The sequence below is a fragment of the Oenanthe melanoleuca genome, chromosome 1 (assembly GCF_029582105.1).
Source record: "Oenanthe melanoleuca isolate GR-GAL-2019-014 chromosome 1, OMel1.0, whole genome shotgun sequence".
NCBI classification, from domain to species: Eukaryota; Metazoa; Chordata; class Aves; order Passeriformes; family Muscicapidae; genus Oenanthe; species Oenanthe melanoleuca.
In genome coordinates this window covers 3,155,241-3,182,376 of record NC_079333.1, presented here as the reverse complement: position 1 = coordinate 3,182,376, position 27,136 = coordinate 3,155,241, and the positions used below count along the sequence as shown (strand labels likewise).

At 41.4% G+C, this 27,136-nt stretch overlaps 1 protein-coding gene across 3 annotated transcripts in view; it reads right to left on the bottom strand.

Moving 5' to 3' along the window:
• Positions 1–1,335: 1,335 nt before the first annotated feature.
• Positions 1,336–27,136, bottom strand: part of EPHA3 (EPH receptor A3) — a 176,752-nt gene continuing 150,951 nt past the window's right edge. For 2 of the 3 annotated variants that reach the window (XM_056495640.1, XM_056495633.1), the window contains exons 13-17: positions 26,386–26,595; positions 19,175–19,324; positions 17,038–17,231; positions 6,118–6,273; positions 1,336–4,873 (exon numbers count right to left, since the gene is read on the bottom strand). In XM_056495640.1, coding sequence (XP_056351615.1) covers positions 4,768–4,873; positions 6,118–6,273; positions 17,038–17,231; positions 19,175–19,324; positions 26,386–26,595 — 816 coding nt within the window. In that variant the 3' untranslated portion in view covers positions 1,336–4,767. Of the gene's footprint in view, positions 4,874–6,117; positions 6,274–17,033; positions 17,232–19,174; positions 19,325–26,385; positions 26,596–27,136 lie in introns of those variants that run through there. The other variant, XM_056495649.1, reaches the window with a different exon arrangement.

Below are 27,136 nucleotides of genomic sequence, written 5' to 3'. Positions count from 1 at the left end.
AGAAGAGCTGTTTGTGTTTTGTGCTGTTCACCTTTGAATGAGTAACCTTCATGGAGACCATGTGCCTGTTTGTATGTGGGAATGAATCAGAACTGAGAGAAATTTCTCTAAAATAAAGGTGGTTTTTTTTTTTTTTTTTTTTTTTTTTTAATTGGGAAAGTAAAATTCATTATGAAATTCTAAAGGATTGGGCCAAGGACTGAAAAGGGAACTGAGTGCACGCCCATTAAATGGGGAATTACTGACCAGGCAGTGATAGATTGGAAAGGATCTGAGGAATCAGAGCAGCTCAGAAAATGAAAGGAAGTCAATAGCTTGGACATCCATATGAATTAACAGGAGTGGCACGAGTGAGACAGCAGAAATAATGCTCTGATCTCACTTGGCACTGCTTGGACTTTCAATGGTGCACATATCTGGGTCTGGGAATCAACCCTGAGAAAGAAATGCAAGGTGGAAAAACCCTACCTGGGCAGCACTGAAACCCTGACAGGCATATTGAATTTATGGAACTAAATATCAGCAATTTACCTCTCCAGACTCCATGATCCTGGTGGGTGCCTCCCAGGTCAGCACATTCTGGGATTCTGTGCTGGTGGGTGCTGCCAGGCAGTTCCTTGTCCTGCTGTTTTTAAGTGAGTGCATCCTGCTGCCCTTCCAGAGCTGGCTACATTAATTAATTAAATTAATACAATTTTATAGTAAAAGCAATAAAAGCACCAATAACCATCGTGCCCTCTAGGATCTGGAGCAAATATAATGCACCAGCAATGCCACAGGGATGGACACAAGCCAGGGTAACACAGCACAGCATCAAACCCCCCTCTGGGAGCTAAAATGGCACCATTCATCCACTACAGCATGGAGCATCCTGCTGGCAGCAAGAACAAGTGGCTTCCAGCCCAGCTGGGGACAAATTCAGCTCTGGGTGACTCTTTTCTGTGATGCCCCTTTCTGGTGAACACAAGACAAAATGCTCCCACCTCCAACCCCCCCCCCCCAAAAAAAATACTACATCCACATTCATCAAGTTTATCAACTTACAGACTCCAGGACAGGTTTATCATTCATTGTTTTGCACCAGTAAGCAGAGTAGTATACAAAAGCATGCAAAATCAGTTATGGTACAGAAAGAACCTGCAAAATTCAAGAAACTGGCAAGCATCAAACCATTCCTGTTTTTCAAGGAAGAGGATTCCTGAGTTGTGTATGTTGGCATTTTCAAAGACCCTGTATTTGGGTGAAGCACACAGAAACAACCTGGCAGTGACATAACAAAACAGGGGCAAAATATTGTCTGACACAGATACTCAGAGGCAAGAAATGATCATGGGGTGAAATTACAGTATGTGGTGGGCTGTTTTATTTTGTTGAAAAGTACATCTTTGACTGGATTCAACATATTAATAAGATGAAAAGAGGTCCACTGGAGAGGGAGGAAAAAAAAGCAAAAGTTTGGGAATTCTTGACACAACTAAAATAAATGTCAGCTCTTTTCAGTATCCCATAGGCAGTCTGCAGAAGATGATGTTTTCCAGTATCCATGGAGAAAGTAAAGTCTTTGATTGATGTAAGTCAGTTTTGCACAAATGCTGGTCTGTTTAGTAAAAACCTGCACTGCTTGCTTCTTTTAATAGATAATATAGGTAATATCTAGCTTTCACTCCAGACCCATGCTTTAACACTCAGAATTTATCCATATTTAATTACAATTTTATCACACTAATCAAATAAATTTACTTTGTCCTCCAAGCAATCACCTCAGTATTTCAGTATGTAAAAAATACTTTCATTATGTTTATTATAAAAATATAAATGTTTCCACTACAAATCATTTTACATTAGTAAGAGGCCATCTACAATTGCACAATATATAATCTAAATGAGTAAGTAATGCTTTTGAAATACAAGTTAAAGTAAATACATATTGCCAATCAAATCACATCTATACATTGCTTATTGGATGCTAAGTTACAGCACAAAAAACTAGATTATGTTAACAGAAATAAATAAAATGGAAACTATATTGGAAGGTACAAACCCAATAACATGGCATGTCTTTTTATGAGCAGTTTGCATTTTGCTTGATGTCCATAACCTGTACAGGCAGATGGCCACACGACCTCTATTTCTCTACTCCACACTGAAGAATTGTACACTGCTATGTTTACATATGTACAGGGGGACAGGGAGTACAGGATGCTTGCAACAGAGGCCACTTACAGTACAAATCAACTTCTGACAGGGAGAGAAAACCAAACTCTCTACTCCTAACAGCAAAGAAAAGCAAAACCCAGCTGCTTTGTGTTTTCCCCTCACTGAGACTGAATCTTTTATGCTGATCATGCCTGAACAGTGGGCAAGGAACAGGACAGGACACGTGGCAGGAGGAAACTGGGGGTGGTTGGTGCAAAGTTTTCAAGTGTTTCAAACTCTAAGAACTGGGTCTGTGTGTCCTGAAGCATTTCCCAGACAGTGTTTGCCACTGCCTTAAATTCACTAACAGTGTCTGATTTAGAGCAATCTCAACCCAAAGAAAAGGAAGATTCTGAATGAACTAAGCAACACAAAACACAGCTTTTCTATCCAGCATGCTGCATTTCATGATAGACTGGGGCAGATAAGGGGAAGTGTTCTTTACAGCTTAAGTGCTTTATTTTACCTTTCTTCAATTTTTATTATTTTTTTTAATTTTAATTTTAAAACCCATTCACTTCTCTTTTAGAAAGAATTAGTAATTCTTATGCTGTGAGTGTGTTTCAAATCCAGTCCTTTACAGCATGCCCACTACCAGCACTCATGAAAAAGCCTCTAACTCTGCTTCTCCTTAGCAATGTGTGACAAATGTTGTGCCTGGACATTTTGTAAATCCTGGATTCATGCAGAACAAATTCAGCCCCACAAACCCTACTAGGAACTGATTCTTTCCTCATTTACACACCCAGGAGCTTCAAACCCCAAGCCAACAGAAGGAAGCACAGCTCATTACCTGCTCTTGCATGCACAGAGAAAACACAATGTGCCACTTTTTCATCTGCCTCTCACACACTCTTGGACTTTCTGGGGTTCATCAGAATCAGATCTAGATTTCAGAATGTCAGGCTGGGAAGCAGAATTGATTCCCCTGGTGACCAAGACCTGCTGCCTGTGTGCCTGGCATCACATCTTCAGCATTAAGAAGCACAAGAAGTGGCTCACACTGTGTTAAAACCACTCATTTTCAGAGCAATGGGTCATGCCTGCTCAGAACTGGGGCTGATGTGCTCCAGAGCAATGATTTAGGAGTTGGGAAGCTCTTTGGAAGACACTGAAAATGGTGGAGGGCCCTTTCCAAAATCCACCTTCCAATCTCCTTTTTCCAGTGGGAGATGTGAATGCTCTCCTAGACTTGGGCTCCCTTCTGCTTTCTTTCAAGAAATGGGAACCACAGAAGCTGTGCCAAAAATTCATGTCCCCTGCAGGATGGCAGTGCCTCTACAGGGGGGTTTCTAGCTCAGGCAGGTGTAAACTTCCACACCAAAGCCTCATTCACAGCTTAAGTCATCCTTTAAAATAAGGGAACTCAAAAAGCATCATCACCTGAAGGAGGATGCAACAACCCTGGCCCTACTTTCTATTTTCTTGGCAGATGTCTCACCTGAGCACCAGCCAAGAATTGGGCTCCTTGTTGTGGCAGGAAAGCAGCCTTGGGGAAGGAAATGGGATGTGCTGGTTGGGGCAGATACTGATCTAAAAATCAATGCACACACCACTGTCAAAACCCCAGCCTGGCTGAAAACACCACTCACAGCAAATGGAAGAAATCTCATTTCCCAAAAATAAAACCAAAGGTCCAGATGCTTTTCATAGTGTCAGGTCTGGAAAAAAGATCACCTTTCTTTCCTTCTGTATTTCATGCTATGCTATGAGTGTAAAATCATCTAGTAACTAACCCTCAGACAATTTCTCAGGTTGAACCAATGAAGTTTGGATAACATTTGGCACTTGGCAATAATACAGCCAGGTTAAGGTATTTAAGCATAAATATAAACAATAATGGAAAAAAAAAACCAAATAAAAACAAACAAACAAAAAAAATCTCAAGGAAATAAATAAGCCTTTTAAAAATTAAGACTTGTTTCCATTTAAATGAACACAGGGAAGCTAACATAATGGTAAAAACCTTTTGTCAACTAACTCAAAGTCACTACAAACTTTATTTCTGTGTTCCTTCCTGAAGTTGAAATAGCATGTTACAATGACATTATAGTAAATATGGCCAGACAGGTTGTGAGGTATAGTCCTCTATTTTCCTTGCTTTTAAAGAAATAAAATACCTGTTACAGATCTCTTCTGTATAAAAATACTGCAAGTCTTTCTTTCTTCTTGTTTGCTGTATAGATCAAATACACAGCTTTTATGTCCATGTTTTTTTTTCTGTTATTCAGTCACTTAATATTCAAATGGCTCTAGGTTTTAGTAACACTGGTTTTCACTTGGAAGGATTTTTCACATATTTTTTTTTCTTTTGATATTTACTATCTGCATTAACAGTCAGTCAAGAGCACCCACCCTTTAGGATTAACAGATAGAAAACAAGTTTGCTCCTATTTTTAAGGCATTTATACTCAGTATTTGAGTGTCTTGTGGGTTTGAAATCTCAACCATTGTGTTTCCAAAGCTGTTGCAAAGAACTCCTTTAAATTCTGCCTTTGTCAGCCATCACTTTTAACCTGCAACTTTTCTCCTTTCTTTTCTTCCTCTCCTGAGCAACATCATTTTGGTACCTTACACAGGAACAGGGCTGTTCTTGGTATGAGTTTCAAGAGCTTTGATACTGCTGACAATCTTCTTTTGAGGGCCCACCACTGTGACACCAACCTTCTTCATGTCCCTGGAAAACAGAGAAGGTGAGTGAGTGAGGACACCGAGTTTCACAGCACTGATCCCAGCAGACAGCAGTGAGCTTGCCCACTGCAGGCACAGGGATATTGCTGAAACACAAGCCCTGGGGCAAAAAACACTGAGAACAACTGTCTGAAAACAGAGTGGAAGCTCAGCTAGCCTTGCTGTGTTTGCTTACCTGGGAGGAAAGGCAATGGAACTTCTGCAGTGGGGTTTTGGGGCAAGCTGGACCAGCTGACCTCTCTAACTCCTCCATCCCCCTAGCAATCCCTGGCTTTTCCTGGGCTCTGAAAGGTCTGAACTCTGCTGCCAGCACTGAGGGGAAGGAGCCATGGCCAAGCTCCCAGTGCCTCCCACCTCTGGGCTGTCAGGATCTCCAGCCTCGTTGTTCCTTGTGCAGCACTGAGGTGCTTTAACACCTGTGAAGGGCTGATTAGCCAGGGGCTCTCAGGAAATTGGGCATTCCTAGAGGATTTCTACATTCTCCCCAAAGGGTAATTGTTACAAAAAGCCATTAGCACCCTTTTTACAGATGCAATAACACACTAATTAATGGCATTGATGTGTTTAATTGTTGGTAGCACAGCTGCTGCATACTTCTCCATAACTTGTGTATTCAGCCACCCAACTGGGAATTAAGATTTCCTTTGGCACTAAATTTTTAACTGTACTCGATGCCTTTTCAGGTGCAGAAAGAGCATTACCCTACTCCTGCTTGTCACTAGAACAAAGATGGATTGCATTTAGAATGTAATAAACTTGCCATTTCCTCACTTCCAAGCATAGCAGGAGGGAGCTCAGCCCCTGAGTAATTGCTAGCATGGAGGAGGAAAACAAAGAATTTGCACCCTCACCTGCTTTGGTGGAATATGGGATGGGCAATAAAGGGAAGGATTGGCAATGAGCCAGCTGTAGGGAAACCCACATATAAAATACAGAATTTAAAGAATCAACAGAGAACCTTCAGTGAAAGGAAGTGATGCTAGTGTACCAGATGATGCATGGTGCTACTGCATTGGAAGAAACTGGGAATTTCCTTGTATTTAGTGAGAAAAAGCTGTCATCAGACACAGATTTCCTCCATGGCTGTTTCAACTACAACAAATAATTCCCATTTGTCTCTTTAAATGCAAGAAAATCCTAGCTAAGAACTGGAAACGCTGTGTAGAATTGCCACCTTTATTGCTTTATTGCTTCAGTTTGAACTTGTAGCTATGATGGAAACCCACTCACTCTGTGGAAATCTTGGCTATGGTGTCACAGGAGCTGTACTCCACCCCTGTGAAGATGTCCTTGCACTGCCCTGTCCGAAAACCATTGAGCCAATCCCCCGTGCTGCGGAAGGCTGAGATGTCCAGGTTGCTTTGGTCCAGGAGGAGATTTGATGGCCTGAAACAAAACAAAAATGCAATGAAACTCAGGGGAAAGGGAGGCATGCAGATTTGTTTTGTATCTTAGCAGTGGCAGGAGCATCCAAGGCTGGATTTGCTGTTTGTGGGAGTTCTCAGCTGAGGGACTGGGGCTGGCAGCTCTGACTGATGCTGTGTGATCAACCTGCTCAAATCCTTCCCCTGCCCGTGTCTAAATCACTGCAGCCTTCACAAGGTGTACTGAGACCTCACAATTTGATCAACACAGACTAAACCAGGTTATATTTATGTGATTCACCTAGTTCTAAACATCACACAGGCTCCAAGTTGAGTGTGTTGGTAGAAATTGGTCATATCAAATGTTCAGAATATTGTGACCCACTGACAAATTCATGTTGCTACTAAGTTAGAAGCTTCAACAATAAGCAAAGTACCTTATTTTTATTGTTTTATTGCAGGCTTAAAGCCAAGCATGTGCTTAGCTGTGCTGAGCCTGACACTGAACTAGAGAATGTTCAAAGCACTTATCTCTGCAACTTCACAGCCTCTTTTCTGCCCCATAATTCTTTTTTCCCTCTAGTAACCCACACAGGAGCCTGACTGCTGCTGCTGAAGCCATTTGAAGTGACTTCTGTCACTGAAAGTGGTGAAAATGAGAGGTGGCTGGGCTGACAGCATAATTTAAAGGCAGTGATTACACAGTGTAACAGGCAGGTGACAGCTACTGGAGCTGGAGAACTGATCTGGGCTGTAAAACACTCTCTCCACTCCAAACCCAAGTCATCTCTGTTCATCACTGGAACAAACATATGTAGGAGGAGATTTTAAAGGCACCAAGAGAACTACATATTTAAAGATAGTGATTTTAACCTCGTAAGAAGCCTAGAAAATCCAAATCCTTCTCAATTCCAATATGCCTTAAGTTTCATCAAAATCAGCAGCACAACAGCACATCCTTGCAGCACACCTGACTTGCCCTGGAACCACATCAGTACACAAGTAATATTAGTTACATCAAGACTTTTACCTTTCACTGTTGAGAAAAGAACAATGATTTTTAGTGCTGGCCACATCTTAAACAGCTCCTTTTACTTCTGATGTTTTCAATTCAATTTGATTGTTACCAATGAGCTGATTTCTTTCAGGCTCAGAAAGTTAATAAAGTATTCACTCCCTTCTGGGAATGCAGGGCATAATTAAAGAGCTACTTGGATGGTTAAAAATCCTAACTCCAAAGCACACACAATCATTTTTCACCAGGTCCCTGATGGGGCAGCTTTTGCTGCTTTTGAGCCCAGCCAGGACTGTGATCACTGACACCAAACCTGAATTTCACATGCTGGGAACAACCATCCATGGAAAGAAAAGCAAGACACCAGAAAGCTGCTCTGTCCTCAGAACAGCAGCTCACTTCATGCACTGCTGCCATGGTCACACCAAACCTTAGTCACCTACAGGATGCCCAGTTTTGAAGGCTCAGCTTGAGAATCAGCCCCAAGATAGTTTTGATCAGTAGCTGTAAGGCCTGAATTTCACTGACTACTGTTTGTCCTGTGAAGAGCCAATGGTTTTATTTATAGTTTTCTGGGTATAGTGTCTGGAATCCCAAGATATTAATTAAGAGTATTTATGAAGTGTTCTTAGTGATAAAGCACAGATTTTTTTTTTTTCCCCCAGCCTAGTATGCCTTTTTAACTTAAGTCTAATAAAACAAGGTCTGACTCAAGAATCACTAATGAAAAAAAAAAGTATAAACAAGTTGAAATAGAACAGGTCTCCAGGATTAGGAATTAGAATGGCCCAGAAGAGCCTTTATGTTTATTACTTGGATCAAAGTATCATCATGACAAGAAAAAATGACCTAATTTTAATGTGAGTGACCTCAGAGTAACCAGCACTGTAAAGTATCATTTTTCTTCTTGCAGGATTCCAAACAAAAAACGAGTTCCTTTGCTGCTCAGAGAGGACATCTGGGCTGTTTATCAGCGAGCAGGAGCTCTGTGGAGAGCTGGGCTGCAGAGCATCTGCACACCCTGCCAGGCTCTCCCCTGAGCCAGCCCCAGACAGAGGCTGAGCCCAAATTGCTGCTGTGGGGTGTGGGGTGAGGGCCATGAGCTCAGCCTGCAGCTGGGGAGGATGTCCTGCAGGGCTCCACCTGAGCTCCACAGCTCCCCATCAATCAGTACCCACCAGCTTCAGGGAGAGCCATTAAAAGGAAATCATGGAAATTACATGTTTGCTCAGGGGAAGTGGAATAGAACATTTCTCTCCATCTTTTCTCCTCTCCCCTCTCTTATTTTTTTTTATGTTTTTTAACTCTTTTCACTTTGTTGCTTTGACTACAATACACCCTCTCCTATCATCTCTTGACAGTCATGGCAAGATTTTCTATCCTGCTCACCCTGTTGTTGAATTTACTGCACCTACAAAGTTGTATGTACTGACATGTGGTGCCCTGAAAAAAAAACAACAGAAAAACCCAAAAAACCAGCAAGACTCAGTTTGGAGAGACAAATTGAACAGTGAGATGCCAGTTACAAACCATCCTGTGGCTGGAAGATTTCCCTGGATGTGTCCATTACTTTAGCAGTTGGAATTAACCTTTGAGCCATCTGCAGTGAGGAGAACTATGGTGTGTTGTCATTAGCACAGCTTTTTGAACATTTGCTGCACTAAGAAGAAAAAGCTCAGAAAACATCCTTAGAACCCTTCCCAATACAGCAGGAAAATCTCATCTCTGGTTGGTTGCTGTCTGGGGAGAAAAAGAGACAAACTAAATTGTAAAATCCAGGAACTGAGACAAAGAAAATGAAAATGTCCTGCCACTTCTTCTGCAAACAGACAGAGGAGCTGGGCACACACAGTCCCAGACTTTGTACTGTAGAAGCTTCTCTCTTTCCATCCATTCCTCCAAACAGCACAACCAACCTTCAGTTTTTTAAATCTGCACTTTTTCCACAGCCAATTTCTTTTAAAGAGGAAACCATTAAAAAAAAAACCCACCCAAAACCTACTCCAAAAACATAAAGTAATTTCCTGTGGCAAATTTTAGGTAATTAAAAGCTGATTTTGTAAAGTGAAATTGCTCCCTGAGCCTGGTTGGAACAAAAATCCTATGGGCTTTATGATTATGGAAAGCTGAAGCACAGAATTCAGGCCTAACAAGAATTTTATTTCTTGAGAAAAGTAACCCCAAAACCAACAAGTGGCAGAGAAGGCAAATTTCAGTTTTATCTTCTATAGGAATCAGAGTCATATGCACACAACAGGAAACTAGTAAATAAATGACATGCCAAGGAGAAGTAGAGTTATTCTGTTTACTTGATTATCCCTGGACCTTAAAGATAAAAATCTTTGGAGTTCCAACTCTTCATGCCCATTTTAAACATGCTCTTAGCAGAATTGGTAATTTAGTCCCTAAAGTACAATTCACCTCTTAAAGGGGGCACACTTGCTTTTTCCTGTCTTTTTTTCATGTCTTTTTTTCATACTCTCCAAATAAGCATATTGTGGGCTGCTCCTTGGAGGGAAAGGAGAGCTGGAGAAATGAAGAGGAGCAACACAAATAACCAAAGGGAAGAACAATGCAGCTGAGGCTGCAGAAATGGTACACCTCTCTAAATATCAATATTGTTTTCTAGCTCTATTGTTATTAAAAAAAAACCAAAACAAACACCCCACACAAAACAAACAAAAAACCAACCAACCAAAAACAAAACAAATAAAACCTAGAAAAAACAAACAAATCCCAAAACACCCCAAAACCACCCCAACTTATGACCATCACTAGGATAATAAGCAAATAAAATAAATAAATAGCAAATAAATAAAATAGCAATTGTCCCAATGGTCAATCCTTCAGTCTTCTCTACTTCCTTAGCTGCCCCTCAGAACATGATTTTCAATGTGCTCATATTTTTCAGCATGTTGGTGGGATAATAAATCACATGCCTGGGTGTATCAATGCTCCTTCATTTACTTTTTCCCAACACCAAACCACTAAAGGCAAAAGTAAATTCAGCACATTGCTGTTTTTTTTTTGTTTTTTTCCCTCCTAACACAGCTTAGGCTGTGCTTTTAAGGAAATACAGGCACATGGCCATTTGCTGGGATGTGTAGCTGGTGACAGACCCTCAATGCCAACCACTCATTATTGTCAGGACAGTCTGTAAGCTGCTCAGAACAGAGAGAGAAAAATGCTTTATAAAGCTCTGAAAATGTTAAAATCGACCATTTGCTGTGCAGAGCTTCCCTTTATATCTCACTTTTGGCTGCACTGCTGTTGCCCATAATCAAAAGAGAAAAACCCCTTGCATCAGTGTTAGAATAGAAAAGTAAAAAGCAGACTTTTATCTGGAAGCTTCCAGGTGTCCCAGTGGTGATGGGCACACCCAGAATCAAATTTCTGTGATTATAAGGTTAATTAATCAGGATATTTAACAGGAGATTCAGCTGCCCTAGTAACCCACCCCTGGGTCAGCTCCTCAGAGCTGGTCCAGGGGATTCTCTGCACCTCTTATTATTGTAAGTTCTCTCCTTGGAATAAAGGTTATTTTATTAATCCAAACAATATTTCAGGGACGTGTCTAGAAGGTCAGCTTCTTTGGATTGCTCCAAAATCCAGGGGAAAAGGGCAGGAAAAGTACTGGAGCTATGGCCATGCATTAGAAATCTACCAAGCCACAAATATATGAGAAATATATAAAAAGCTTAGGCACCACTAATTTCTGCTTTTATCACTTCTTTCCAGCATTCCCAGTGTGGAATTGCCACTAAGGAGAGCAGCAGAACAAAAAAGCCTTGGAAATCTCAATAAACAGCAAAACCTCCCCTCCCCATCAGGCCAGCTGCTTTTCTATTGGAATTATACAGCATCCAACCCAGCCTGCTGTAAATTCCTGCCCGAGTTTCACCCAGTGGAGGCAAATTAGAGGTGTGAAAGTGCAAATAGGTGTTTTACTGTCCCTGCTCCCAGCCAGCCCCAGCTCCCTTCCAGCCACTCGCCTTGGAGGGACAAAGGCTGAGCAGTGCCTGCCCCAGGCTCAGTAATGAAGATTGGGGGGAAATCAGGTGAAAACAGAGCTTTTCTGTCTCTAGCTGAATGAAGTCCCTAAAAACCTCCTCAGTCTAAGCCCTGCACAATCCAAACTGTGTTTAGACACGGAGGAGTCAGATTTACTGTGCTCCATTCTGTGATTTGGAGTTAAGTTTCTTTTTTCCCCCCCACCTTCCATAAATTCACTATTTTATGTTTAGCAGGCTTCAGAGAGAGAGCTGGAGTTTTAAGTTTACATTACTTGAATTCTTTTAGAGTGAACAGCCTGGCTTTAGGACACAGATTATGTTGTTGCTGGATTTTAAATGAAGCTTAAAATCCACACAGAACTTTGCTCTCCACAGCATTTGGCCAAACTCAAACCCCATTGTTAAAACCCTGACAACATCCAAGGAAAACTGACATCTTCTCCTCTCTTCCATCCTGGAAGTTCTTAACAGGGAGAAGCAAACAAACAATATTACAGCAGGTCAGCAATATATGTCAAGCATCTGAAGCCTTCTGACCTGAGTGTCAAAAAAAAGGAACTTCTCAACAAAGTGTTCAGCCAATCTAAACAGTAATTTCATTGCAAATATTTCTGGAAAAACAAGGCTTGAATTGTGCAGCAAAAAGGAGCAGGTCTGAATTTTTAATTTGCCCTGCTCACTGTTCACTTTTGAGTTTGATTTTCATAAAAATCCTACCAAGCTAGAACATAGAGTGTTTCCGCCTAATTATCAGATTTTAAATGGAAATGAACTTGGTGAGGAGCAAATTTAGAATTTTAAATTGTAAGCACTGCCCCTGGATGTCTGAGAATGACACCAGTGAGAGCAGCACAATCAGAGACAACAAAGCTGAACGTGTTTAGCAGTGACCTTTGCTAACAATTACTCACAAATAACAGCTCTTGCAAAGACTGCTCAAGGAAATTACCTGAGCCAGTGTTTCAAACAACACATCAAATTTAAGCAAATCAAGGTAGAGTTGCCAACAACTTGCTAACATGTAAAAGAATGTATGAGTAATTAATTATTCATACATGTTTTTTTATCAGGAAGAATAACTGAGCCTGACCCCCTAAATTTTCTGGGCTATATGAAAAGAATTTCAGCTATGATTTTTCTGAAATATTCTGAACTCTTAGGTTCTTCTCCCCTTCCTTGCAATACAATTATTTCCTCTTCTTCTAAATATGTAAATTCTTCTGAATAATAAAAACAACAGCAGCAATACACTTATTTTCATGCTACCAAACACAGAAGCAGGTTGGGATTTTTTTGTGCAGATTCTGTGTCAGTTTTGCAATCAATCAGAGGCCTGGCAGAAATCCAGAATTTCTAAAAGTCTTATGCTGGAATCAGAAAAAAAAAATTAAATTTTCTTTCAAATGAGGGCTGTGCAATAACTCAGCTATTCCCATTTCATAGGTTCATGAAGACCAAATGATTTGAATCCCCCCTACATCACAGATGTGAACACACACAGTAAATATGGGAAAACAGCCACTGCCTGAATCCTGTGTCTCAACCCTCAGACCTCAAGATCACACTATACTATGACAGCTTTGGGACACACAAATATATTAAATTACACACTGATATATTTAAATATATTAAATTACGCTGCAATTTGAAAAATTACATTTTTGCAAATGGCCTTGTAAGAGTAAGATTCATATACAGAAAATGGTAATATGCATTGTAAATATATACATATATATATATATAAAAATTCAGATTCAGAAATCTAAGTAAGAATAAAAAAAATATCAATATAAATCAGTGAAAGAAGTGAAATGGATAAAAAAAAAACAAACATGAGTTTGCAGTGTACACCAAGTACTTCCAATTGCATGACTCAAGTTACATTTTTCCCCCACACAAAAGAAACAACAGCTAAGAGCCATTCCAGCCTCACCAACTTGCTTGCAGGTGGGTGAAGTGATTCTGACTCCCCAACCCAAGCTGAGAAAAGTTTCCATCTGCTTTGTATCTGTATGAAAAGTTCACAAATGTGAAGTAATACACAGTGGGCTGAAGAAAAAATAAGCTCCAGAGGAAAAATAATGAAATTGATCAAAACTGGAAGAACAATGAACTCACTTCCACCCTAAAGATATCCAAACAACCTAAGGACTGTGTTAGAAAAATGAACATCGTGTTCAGAAAACAGGAAAGAACAGCAAGACATAAATCAAATGAAAATATCATGAGATTGTGCTTTAGAAAACCACATGGCTTGTAGTGAGTTCTGCTCCTCCAGCCCCTTACAGAGCTGGTTAACTCCAGGCAGCCTAAGGGACACAAAAACCCACGTGCCCAGACCCAGTGCAGGTCCTGTTAGCAAGAGCCCAAGGTGCCCATCTGATTAAAAAATGAATTTTGACAGGTGAGAAAGAAATCAGCCATGCTCTGTACTGTACAAGGAACAGAAAGGGAATTTTCACGTGAATCTGAGATGAAACACAACACCAGGAAAGGTATGATGGAGCGTTTGCTGAGGCTACAAAAACCTTCTGGCAGAGTAAGGTTCAAAGGCACACAGAATGGTCTGCAAAGCAATGATCAATAAGGATAAAAACATCCCCTCGGGTAGCAAGAAATGATTAGACAGCATGGAGTGGCCTAAAGGGATTGAAAACTTTAAAGGAAAGGGAGAATTGAAGGTTTTGACTCCTGTTCTGTGAGGTATTGGTGTAAAACCTGCCTGGCTGGAATCAGATGTCAGTGCAGGTCAGTGCACAGCAACCAGCACCCAGAGGACAGGGATACCCCATGCACCTCCAGAAATATGCTGTCTAAATAGGATACACAGTGCTGTGACTATTTTATACAAACATCAGCCCCAAAATCTGTAAGAAGAGGCAGATTTTGCATCTGTCAGGTTAAACATTTCCCCCAGGCGAGTACATTCTGAGCACCTAGGAGCAGATGGTGGGCAGCAAGCTGCAGCACTCCTCCAGTAGCACCACAGACACAGCTAAAAGAGAGCTGGGACCTCTGTAACTGAGATTAATTGCTTATTATGGGCTGGGGAGGGGCGGTGTGGGAGTGCTGCAGCCTCCAGTAACAGCTGAGAGCAGCCACTGGAGCCAGGGCAGTCCCCAGAGCACTGGGGCTGAGCCCCTGAGTGCTCCCCTGCACTCATGTGTCCTGTCCCTCTCTGCCATCCCTCTGTGTCCCCTTCTCCAGGAGCTGCCCTGACTCTCAGCCCTCCAGTATCAGTAACACAATCCTGCTAGGGCAAGGCCCCACCCCATTTTAAGTCTCACTGCTCATTTTTCTGTCTCATTTTTCTCTGTCAGTCTGTCAAAGAGCAGTGCTGAACCTCCAGGCTCAGTGCCTGGCCACCAGCAGCAGGGGCTGTTCCCTGCCACCAGTGCCTCTCTGCAGGACACCAGGGGGGCTGCAGGTTCAGCCCTGCCTAAGGTTAGTCTGAGGTTTGAGATCAGTCTGCTTTGACAAAGATTGGCACAGGACTGCCTCAGTTGTGTGTGTATGTGGCTGTGTTTAAGGGCAGCCTGCAGACACTGGCAGTGTGGGATGCAGAGATCACAGATCACACGTTCCCTGAACTGCAAGAAGCTCCTTCAGGAAAGGGCTCACCCTTGCTGGGACCCCACAGAGCCCTGGGTGTCCCCAGGGAGTGAGGAGCTGAAAGGCAGAGAGGCTGCACTGCCTGGGAATGTGCAGGGATGTGGCAGTGGAAGGGTAACTGGGAGGGGAGGAAGGAATAAAATCTCCTTTGATTCTGCCCTCCTCAGAAACACGCTCTGAATCAAAGGGAAAGCAGCAGCAGGAGGAGCCTTTCACTGAGAGCTCACCTAAAGCAGCTGGGAGAAGCTCCCAGCCTTGCAGCAGCCTCCTTCCTTCCCTCCCAGGAGCAGGGAGCGTGGCACTGTGTTGGGATGTGCAGCCTCTGTGCCTCTGAAACAGGATGGAACAGCAGCACAGAGAGCACAGCAGGAACAGCAGCCCCTGTGCAGCTCCTGCACAGAGCCCAGCAGTGCTCAGACTGAATTTAGCCTCCATTCAGAGGACAGCAGCTTCTACTGGCTGTGAACAGGTAACTGGAAATTAAGGTTCCCCGTTGTTTTCATCTCTGCTGTGGCTCAAATCTGTAACTGGAAGGATCACAAGCAGGCAGCATTTTGCTCCTGTTTGGAATGAAAAACATGCAGCCCTGGTTTCTGCAATCAAATCTCCAAACCCAAACAAGATAGTTGTGATTTCCAACTCCTCTAGTCATCAGATTGCTGCAGCATATCCCTAGAAAATAATTCTTTGCACCAATGATTTGCCACATGTGGTGCAAGGTGTTTGGTGTTGTACTTGACTGAGAAAATAGTGTTTAAACAGTTTGGTGCTATTCCCAAAAATGTGTTGCCTTTTTTTTTTTGTTTGATTGGTTGATTTTTTCTGTCACTCCTAGAACTAATTGCTTGTGTAAGCATGTTGGTTTCCTGTGTGTTAAAGACTCACCAAGCAAAATTACTGAAACATAATTTTATGCGAGCCATCTTTTCTCAATATAAAACTTTAAAAGCAGACCCCATTAGTATGCCTGCCTTTCTCCTCCCATCTCTTGTCTCTTTTTCTCCCCTCTGGCATGGCAGCAGGAGGTAATTAGAGTGGTCAGTGTGGAGCTGACAAAGCCAGGGCCAGGAAGGAGGAGGCAGGGTCCATGGCAGTGGCACAGCAGGCTGCAGGATCAATGCAGCTCTTCCCACTGCCTTGGCTCCATTTCCCTCAGCCTTCCCCTTCCATTGCCATGCTGGGAAGTGTGCAGCCTCACAGGGAAAGCTCTGACAGGAAGGTTTTCTTTTGAAATTGGCTCGTGCCAGGCTCTGCTCTCTCGCCCAGTGAAATGCAGAACAGCCTCCATGCCTGGGGTTGAAGCAGCAGAGGAGCTGAGTGCTTTTCTCCCTGACTCTGCCTGCTTTGCAGAGGATTTGGCACCACCATTCATGCTAAAAGTAATTTTACATCTTTTACACTCCTTCAGTAAGAGTATGACATTTTGTGCATTGTACAAACCAATTCTCTTTAACCCTACTTAACTAAAGCTCTTCTTTCACCACATCTTCATTATGCCCTCAGGTGTCAACACACTCTTCAGCTGCTCTCTCTCAATGAGATAATTCTTATCTCATCACAGTGATGATGTTCCAGAGAGTGTTGAAAACCCAGGATTAAAAATGAATGTTTTTAATGCAATGAGGAACATTGCACAGGTTGAAAATTAATTCCTAGTTAACACATTGATCTAAGAAAGAGTGTAAGTGCATTTTTAGCTATGTGAGCACTACTGAAAGAAAAAAAAAAAGATTATTCATATGATTAAAGTTAACATGACTTGTCAGAGAAGAGCATAAGTGTATTTGGATCCAATTCAGAAAGATACTTAGGAACAAGGCTGGCTGTAACCTGTGAAACACTGAGCACTTAAAACACCACCAAAGGGCAGAAGGAAAAGGAAAAGCACATGATGGCCAAATCTGCCAGATATGTTTTTCTCACAAAACTCTGCTCTTACAGTGGGTTTCATAGCCTTAGCATAAAAATCTTTCACAAGCTGGATAAATAATAGCAAATAATTAATAAAAACAATAATAAAACCAGTAATATTAAATCCTTCTAATACAGTTAAAAGGTGAGGAGGCAGTAAGGAGAGCAAACAAATGCTAATGACAGGAGCTGGAGGAGCCAAAGGGGTCCACCAGCAATATAAATGTGGTGTCACCTTGCGGCGGCGTTGGTGATGATTTTCAGGCTGCTGGGATTACGGATCAGCTTGTCCAGGATGCTGACAATCTGCTCAAACTTGGGCCTGTTGTTCCTGTCCTTCTGCCAGCAGTCCAGCATCAGCTGATACAAGGCAGCTGGGCAGTCCATGGGAGGTGGCAAGCGGTACCCTTCATCCACAGCCTTAATCACCTGCACAAGGAGGAAATGTGGGGAGAATTAAAGGCAGCACTTGACAGCAGCTTGGTTTTTATCAGCTGTGCCTTACAGGGCGTTCACGTGGACATCCTGTGTTCAAACAAACCTGCTTGTGCACTAATTGTCCTGTCCTGCCATGCCTCCCCTTTATCTGCAAAGCAAACCTGCCAGCAGGTCAGGATGCAGGAAGGGGAGCTGAGGGGCAGAGTGTGACTTTGAAGAAGGTGAGTGTGTGCAGAGGGTCCCAGCAGCTCACACTCAGCTGAACCAAATCCATAAACAAAAGCCAAGTTAGCAAGTGCTTGTTTAAGCATGCCAAACTTCAAAAGAGCTTGGATGTCCCTCCTCTGATTGCCCTTAGCAACACATGCTTTCCACAGCAGAAAAAACAACCTTTCCACATCCTCCAGTGGACACTGAGCTCAAAACAACCTACCCTGCTGAAAAATCAACCTGCCCCCTCTATGCTGTCCTGAACCAACAGACAAAAGGTCTTGTGGATGATGTCACAGGGCCACAAGATGTTTTTAAAACTTGTCTCATGGATAACTCTACACTTTCTACTAGGCAGTGCAAGCCCAATTCCTTATAATTTGCCTAGATTGATAATGTTTGTCTAGATTTTCAATAATTTTTACAGATTGACACACACAAAACCAAGATTGCTTCAGAATTTATTATGTCCAGAAGCTTTTTAATCCACTGGAATCTAACACCTCTTGATCAGGCCTACAGTATCTATTGCCCCATGAATAAAAATCCCCAATGTATTCAACATAAAAAATGATAAAGCCATATCCTGTTAATCTTTCCCTTTCATCTGGATCAATTAATTGAAAAGCAGAATAAATTCTGAATCAGAACAAGGACAAGAGAACAGTTAATGGTTTAAGCAGCCATGAAGGAGAGGCACATAAATAGGTTAATCCTTCCATTTTGGATTTTAATGGGATATTATTAAAGGCATTCCACTAATATATCAGTCTGCACAACAGGGTACATTAATCTCCACAAAAACATTCATTACCAATTAAAATAAATGCATAGTTTTCTGCAGACACTTGGGTTGCAGAGGTACCTATTTAAAAGGAAGTTTTCTCCTCCTTTTCCTTCTTTAACATAAAGTAGTACAGAAAAATGTTTGACTACAACTATGTTGCTGACTTATTTTACTTTAGAACTACTAACAATATACATAAGCTCCTTGGAAAATCTATTTGTGTGAGTGACTGCACTCCACAAAATTTGGTCCATAAGAAACTCCTGTGGAATAAATCTAAAATTAATAAAACAACAGAAAGAAAACCCAAACTAGATATAATAAAAAATCTGCTTTGGGGAAATGTTATGCTTCTTTAAAAAATACTGGGAGAACTCCATTAATCATTTGGATTGCAGGGTTGGACAGTTTACTAATGTTACAAAGAAACCTGTATTGGAAGTCTAATCAGATCACTCTCCTCCTCTATTTTATCCATTGATTACTTCCAGAAGCATTTTGGTTTCATTAAACTCTTAGCAGAAATGCTTTGCTTCTCTTTTTCACAAGTGCCAAGAGCAATTTATTCTGTGCATTTGACATTTACAGAACAACTTCTATAGAATATTACACAAGTGGAACCAAAGGGGATCAACAGACATTTGGGAGGGTTTTCTAACAAGGAGCTAAGGAATGTAAAAGGCAATGACCTCATTGCAGTGGAATTATTTGCATCTTACAGAAAACCACCAATGGGATAAAATGCTCTACTCTGCTCCTTCAGAGCTCCAAATCACTCTGCTATAAAGATTTTTTGGATTTCTAATGAACTTTTACTCGATTGGGGAAATCCGGCGATTTTCACCTCCACACCTTATTCAGTGTCACCACCAAGAACTCGGGGCCACCTGGCCCTCCTTTCAGAGCTAGGACACGACCCAGACAGCAGTTTACTCACATCCTGGTTGGACATCTCCCAGTAGGGTCTCTCCCCATAGGACATCACCTCCCAGAGGACGATCCCGTAGCTCCAGGCGTCGCTGGCCGACGTGAACTTGCGGTAGGCAATCGCCTCTGGGCTGGTCCATCGGATGGGAATCTTGCCCCCCTGGGGGCAAAACAGAACCACAGAGCCCATCTCACCGTCCTGCCACAAATATGGTTCTGTGGGGCTGATTATTTTAGCCCTGAGGTTCTCAGTTATCGTGATATTGGTGTAAAATAACCCAGTGCAAGCTGGAAAATGCTGCTGCCGTTTGTCATAAGAGCAAAAGAGAGAGTGAAGTGCATTTCAGTGCAAAATCTACTGATATCTAGTAGATTTGGCACAGATTTATCTATTTACAGTATGGATATATAGCACAGTACAGCCTACATATTTTGTAGACCCACACACACACACACACACATATATATATTATATATATATGTGTGTGTGTAGCATAACTTGCACAGATAAGAGTAAATGGTAAATCAAATCTGGTTGATTTTCAGTCATGAAATGTTTGGAAACTGCCATGACAGTCACACAGCATTAAAGGTGAAAAACCCAGCCCAAGGTCCTTGCTGATAACCCACAGCACAAGGACTGGATGTGGCTGACTTTAAGGCATTGAGGTGAATTCCCTTGTTGTGGAACCTGCATGGATTCACCAGGTTTTCCAGGGCATTCAAGGAAAATAAGGGGCCTTGATGTTGCTTCATTTCACTAAAGCCAAGCCTCCAGCTGAAAGTCAGATTCAGATGGGGTCATCTGTGCAGAGGGAAGAGTGCAAAAATGTCAGCTGGGAGAGTGGCCTTGGACATTTTTTCCTCTCAAGCCATCATTAAATGCCAGACTTGGAGGGAATTGAAGCTACCAGTACAATTAACATGGTAGGGAGAGGAACATTCTCTCTGGATATGGCCACCACTTGGTGCTGCAGGTCAAGTTAATAAATTGCATACAAGGAACCTCAGGCTGAGTTTCTAAAATGTGAGAATTAGAGGAAAGAGACAATTCCTGGTGTTGCCAGCTTTGAGAGAATTTTTTGAGAGTCACACATGAGAAAACAAAGTTTTAAAATACAGCAGTACAAAAGTTGTTCCTGAAGGCAACTCTGGAGCGAATGTGTTTTAGTACAGAAAACTGTGAGAGTTTAAAGTCACTCCCAGTTATGCACAACATGTACAGAATATAATCTGAATATTTCACACCAGACCAGCTCTTTGCAGTGCTTCTGACACCCCCATTATACCCCAGTCACACAGCTCTCTTCACAGCCACCTCTGTGGGGAGAGTGCTCTTACTTCCACTGAGTAACCAGCAAGAAAAAAAAAAGATTTAAATATTTTACTGCTTTGCCTACACTCCCATAAACTGTACCTGCACTGAGGGTAGCTATAGAGTCACCAGCTTTAGACTCACTAGCTTGGTTAACAATAGAAATTCAGGCATTAGTATTAATTAGAAACCTAAATACAGTCTAACTACACTGAAGAATCATAATTTTCATTGCTAATATTGCAAAATTAAATTAAGAATAAAAAGCACAGGCAGTCCTGACTCAGACTGCAATTTAGGCCTCCAAAATGTCACTAGGTAAGTCTTAGAGGCTTGGCAAAGGTCAGGGAGATGGTTTTCATGAATCCCATTTTCTTTAGCAGAGCTCCCCACCAAAAGACAAATCTTCATTTCATACACAACCCTTAAAATCAGGAAACACTGAATTTCCACATTGCTTGCAGACCAGCAAATAGGACACAGAAAATAAACTGGAGTGTCTGAAAACCACTGTTTTATCACTGAGGACAGATAAAGAGCCTGATCTCTCTTTCTCTCTCCCCCTGAAATTTAATCTATTAGATGATGCTCTTTAGTCACAAAAAGTACATTGTATTTCCATGCATTGTAACTCTATTCACAATTCCCAGTGCTGCTCCAGAACAGTACCAAGAACATAAAAATGACTTTGTTTTTCTCATACTCAATTAATAAACTCCCTTTACAAGTGTCCAGGGGCCCTCAGCAAGTCCAAGCCCCAGCCATGAAACAAGGAAAGCTCTCCTGTAGCCTCATGTTTTCACAACAAATCCACTTACAGTTTTAGATGTGAGGCTGATAAAGAAATCAATCTCTCTGTTTTCTAGGCTAGAAGTGAGCCCTGCTTTTCAATAAAGAACATAAATCCTGGGGGAAAGCCATATCCTAAATTTGCATCAACAAAGAAGAGTCAGACATCTCCCACTAGACAAGGGCAGGATTTTCATATTGCATAGAAGGTCTTTATAATCTTATGTAAAAAGTAATTTATGCAATTGGACAAACACATTTACAAAAAAAAAAAAAAAAAAAATAAAAAAGAAGACATTAATTGGTCTCCTCACATTTTGGGAGCATTTATTCTTATTACAATGAGTGTGAGGCAATGGCTTTCAAATTTTCTTTGCTAAATCTCAGCTGTAATCCTATAGAAACCTGCAGATACACATAGCATTGCCATAAATAAGACAAAAAATATTAATTAAAATGTAGTTTAAAAAAGAAATCAACTGCCACTGGACAGAGTCCAAAAGTGTAATTTTGCTCTTCTGCTCCCCAGTTTGCCATAAAAATGTCATAATTATTTTTAAAAAGGGATTTTGCTGATTCTTTTTTTGGAATAGTTTGAGAACAAGAACAGCAATATATTTTCCGATTATTTCCTGAAGAGAAATAAAGTTTTTATAAATTTTTTTGTCATGGTATCCCTTTAAGGCCATGCTCATCATAAAGCCAGGTTCACCAAACTTGAGCAGAAAGCCAGCTTTGGTGTTAGAAATTGTAGGAGTTTGTTATTGCAGCTCCAAATCCCAGGCAGTCTAGGTCAGAGAACCTCTCTCAGGGCTGGAAATCAGTGAGCCAGCAGCAACCAAAATTTTATCTTCCATAGATGGAGCTGCTCTTCCTGCAGTATCTGGCTCTCCAGCATAATTCATCTGAAGTCAATGAAGTTCTCAATTTATTTCTGGCATGTCTGGCACTCCAGCACAAGGCAGCTGCTCCCAGGACTTCAGAACCCATTCCAATATTCTGATTTATGATCTGTTACAGGGTGACAGCCACAGGCACCTAAGCCACAGGCCCAGGGAGAAGAGAATCAAGAAAAATGGATTCTAGCTGAATCACCAGAAGGACTTTGCAGGAAAAGCTGAAAATAAAAGCCTGACATTCATTCAATATTCCAGGACTTAGGAGTGAGTCCAGGAGATATCTTAATTGTACAGAACAAGACAGATTCATGTGAGTGAGATGAGCCTGTTTTACCTTCTAACACACCTGAAATTATCAGATGCTGCTTGTCAGTCCCTTACTAATGAATGTTTTATATTGAAATCATCCCCTCTTTGAGTAGCCAGTGATGACAGAACACTGCTCCTCTCCTCTGTGCTTTGGGGCAAGAGAATTTATGGGGTTTTGTTTCCTTTTTTACCATACCCTTCAATACATTCAGACTGTATCACTTTGATTTTGCATATATAGAGAAAATCCAACTGATTTCTGTCCAGCATGGGCTGCATTTACATTAAAATTCCATGAATACTGGTGATGTATCTATGTGCTTAAATAGTCAAAGTTCATCTACTGATTACCCAAATATTGCCCCTGAGAGACATAATTACAGTCCCTCTACAACTGTGATTGCTTAAATTCACTTCCACTGCATACTGTGTCATTAGTCCACCCACTTGTCACACAGACATCTGAAAAATAATAAGGATAAACTGGATCCATTTGACAATGACAATTTTAATACAATCTCAGTGTTTCAATTAAAAAGGAACAGATATGGAGAATGTAGATAATTACAGCACATCCCCTCAGGCACAAAGACTGTGAAAAAATTAAAAAATCCAAACAGTCAGTCAGCCTGATTCACATGCTGGCTTCTGCTTCTGCAAGCAGGCAGACCCCAGGCTGCCAAAAGCCTTTTGTGGTACCAAGGCAGTGACAATAATTCAGGAGGTAAAAAAGTGACCCTGTCAGGTAGGAAAGTTCCTTCCAACCCCTGATTCCCTGTATTTCACAGGTGCACTTGTGATCGTTGCATTGTCCTTCAGGCTTCTGGTACAATAGCATGAAAATCACAGATTAGGCATTGATATATAAAGGAAATATAAATTATTGATGTATTAAAGGAAAAATGTTCATTGCCTTTCTGCAAAGCTTCAGACACAGCTTCTGAGAAAAGCACAACATAAAATTTCAGTGGTGAGCACTGAAAGCCTGGCTGGGCTCCTTGGGGGTACATCAGTCCTGACTTGCAATTATGAATTAAAGCAGTGGAATCACTCTCAGGCTTTGACATTTACAGGTGGAAAATAGGGGTAGATAAGGAGCCTAGATAGATAAAGCATCCATCTTGGCAGCTAACTCTATAAATTTCCCTCGTGCCACTGAGACTAAGTGGAAAACTGGGAGTAGGAAGGGATGGAGAACAGCAGCACATCAATATAATACACTGTAATGTTTGAAATTTAAGTTATAATTTAGGTTTTTTTTAAAAATATCTTCTTATCAAGCTTTACTTTTAAAGACATGAAATAGTTTGGGACAATATAATGTGAGATTATGCCATTATTTTTAAACAGTGGCACTATTTTTGTCTTGGCTTTGTCCTATAATTAGTGGCTGCAAAGTGTGCTAAGCCTAGGAAATGGTCCTGTGTTTTTTGAAACACCCAAGCAGCACAAACATGAACTGTTCATCTCTCTGCTAGTGTAGTGTGCTAGATGTTTCACATCTGTGGTCCCCATTTTTTTCAGCTGGGGATCAAACATCCCACCTGGAAACACTCCCTTGACATCTATGTAAGACTCACTTCAAAGGAAATGTGAGCAAAAAAGATTAATATCAAATAACCTTGTTCTTCTCCCAGAGCCAACATGTGGCACAGGCAACAAATATTCAATATTCACAGCAACAACTCTTGAAAAAAAATATTAGATTTGTCCTAAGTTGCATTTGAAGGTTTTAATTTTCTGAGCATCTTCCTGCAGCAGTTTGCACACACACTATAAATGCCAGATAGAGTTTACTGAACAGATGATTGCACTTTACAAAAGAGTTTCTTCCCATCTGATCTCACTATCTAATTGCAAATAGGCAGGTAGGCTCAGAAAATAGGTGGCAGGAGGAGAGGAAGAGGAAATTCACTGGCTGAAAACACTGACACCCTGTGCACCCACAGACACCTCAATGTTCATCCAATGCTTCATTTTCAGGCTGATTTTAAGAAGAGAGCAAACAAGGATCTGACACAGCAATACACCTCTGGCTGGACCACAGACCATTTCCTACTGAGGAACTCTTGCATTCCAGGAATATTTATTTATTAATGCTGTGACTCTACTGAGAATTAAAACTGCTTTCTCCTGCTAATGTCTCTTTATATGAACCATGACAGATCTCTGCAGACAGTTTTCTAAAGTGGTATATATTGCATATTTCCAACTCCATGACAAAGTTTATCAGAGGGCAAAGAAAACACTGGAAGGTCAAGTAAAGAATAGAGTCTTTATGCCTGGTAAATTATGGAGGTATGATTGATAAATACATATCTATTAATGTGTCTGTATATAATGTGTAAGAAAACTGCCATTTCTTTACTCATTTCTCACATGTTATTTTATTTCAATCATGAAGAAGGCAGCATGTAAACTACTAAAATTATTATTGATTGCTCCTGTCAGTGTTCAGGAATGAAGGAAACCTTAGAAAACCCATATGAAGGTTATGCTGATACACTGTAACCTGGTTTGTACAGTGAAGATGAGGTGATTAGTGTGAGCAATGCAAATTACACTCGACTAAGATAGTGGATGTTAATGTCACTTCTTGTAAAGTTAAAAAAATCCACTTTAAATAGCATGAAAATGAGCAACCAGATATCCATATATACATAAAGCTAAAGACTTCCAAAAAAAAATTGGAAGTGTTTTTCAGGGTGATAATCAGATGTGTATTTTTTATGTTCTACTCAAGTGTTGACTCAGTTAGAGGTACAAGAGCAGGTATGAATGATACACACTTGAAGAACAGGGATAGCTCTAGTCAGACATGTCCTGTCATACTAGAAACCACAAAAAATTTGATGGGTGGAATTTTTTTTTTACTGTGTGGGAGCTAAATCAGCAGTGCTGATTTAACTAAACCTGCTCAAAGCACACATGAAGGCTTAAATTACTGTGTGCCAAAAGAACTCAGGCCTTAATTGTGATATTCACTCCTTTGCAGATCCAGAAGAGACTGAGCCAAGAATTTTGCATAGTCTAAGGAAAGTAGTCTACCAACACAATCCATATACATTTTCTATTTTCTCAGAGACATGAACTTAAAAATAACTGTGATGAGCTTCTGGTTTATTGAGCATCCCTGGGCACACAGGACTGCCTGCCCTCTGCAAAGAGCCTCGGATTTCAGATTTCTGCGGGATAGACAGTGGGGGACACAACTCAAGGCTCTGTACATGCTGAAAGTTACAGTTGTAGTTTATTGTAACGAGGGAAAGAACATAAAGTCTTACTGAGTGTTGCTAGCTGCAGCACTGAGTAATACCAGGAGTGAGAGGGGGGTGAGAAAGGGCAAAGGCAGGAGAGTAAAAAGTGTAAGAGGGAGAAGAGAGAGCAGGAGGGAGGGTAAAGAGAGTGAGTAAGGAGAAGAGAGAGAGAGAGAAGAGGGAGAAGAGAGCAAGAAGAAGAGCAAGAGAGAGATTTCCCATTTGCAATACAATAAATCTTCTTCCATGATGAATATTCTAATTTCCACTAACCAATCTAATACAAAATACAAATTCTATAGCATTTACATGCAGCCTATAGGAATCCTTATATTAGCATAATGTGTTACATTTTAAACTCTAAGATCTAATCTTTGGACCCTGGCAAGATTTTGTGACGTTTGGAGTTGCTCTCTGGCTGATGGCATTGTATAATTAAGAGGGGATTGCCTTCAGGGGCCATCCTATTGTTTCATAATTCAGTGACTAAGGCTTGGCATCCCAAAAGTGGCTTTCATTCCAATTTTGGTTACGGTTTTAGAATCTGGGCAAGATTTCCCTGTCTCATCTTTCCCAACAGATTTCCACCAGATCCCAGCCTTTGCCACAACCAGCAGGGATTCCAAAAGGGCAGAGGCACGCAGGGACTCACCCTGGTGGTGTAGGCAGCCTCTGGGTCATCCTCCAGCACACGGGAGAGGCCGAAGTCGGAGACTTTGCAGACCAGGTTGCTGTTGATGAGGATGTTGCGCGCGGCCAGGTCGCGGTGCACGTAGCCCATGTCCGACAGGTACTTCATGCCAGAGGCGATCCCCCTCAGCATCCCCACCAGCTGGATCACTGTGAACTGGGCATCATGCTTCTGCAAAACATCCAAACAGCGCCTCAGGGGCTGCTCGTGCTGCTCCTGGCACGGAGTTTTTGGTGGCGCCCTGGAAGGCGCTGGAGTGAGGGGTTTGTGAGTCAGGCGTTGTGATTAAATGTCACATTTAAATGTGGAACTGTGTTGATCTCCCACTCAGCTGGGGGAAGGGGACAGATTTGCAATTCAGATCAAAATTCGTTTTTTCCTTTCTTGCTGTCATCAGAGTTTTAATTTCCTAGACGGGACACATAAATCCAAGCTGTGTGTGTGCTCCTGAGACTGGAGTGTCAGAACATTACAGCAACAGATGTCCAACTTCCCTGGAAGGCCACAGGATTTTCTAGTGAAAATCCAAGCCTTCCCCAATGGCCTAATGAAAGTTTTCTATTACACAAGAAATTCATTTAACAAAAGCAAATGCTGATCTGAGTCAGTGACTTTCAAATTCCATTACTTTTTAACTCATTTCTTAAAATTTTCCTCAACTTCAGGAACACAAAAAATTACTGAAACACATTATGACTTAGCCTAGAAACCG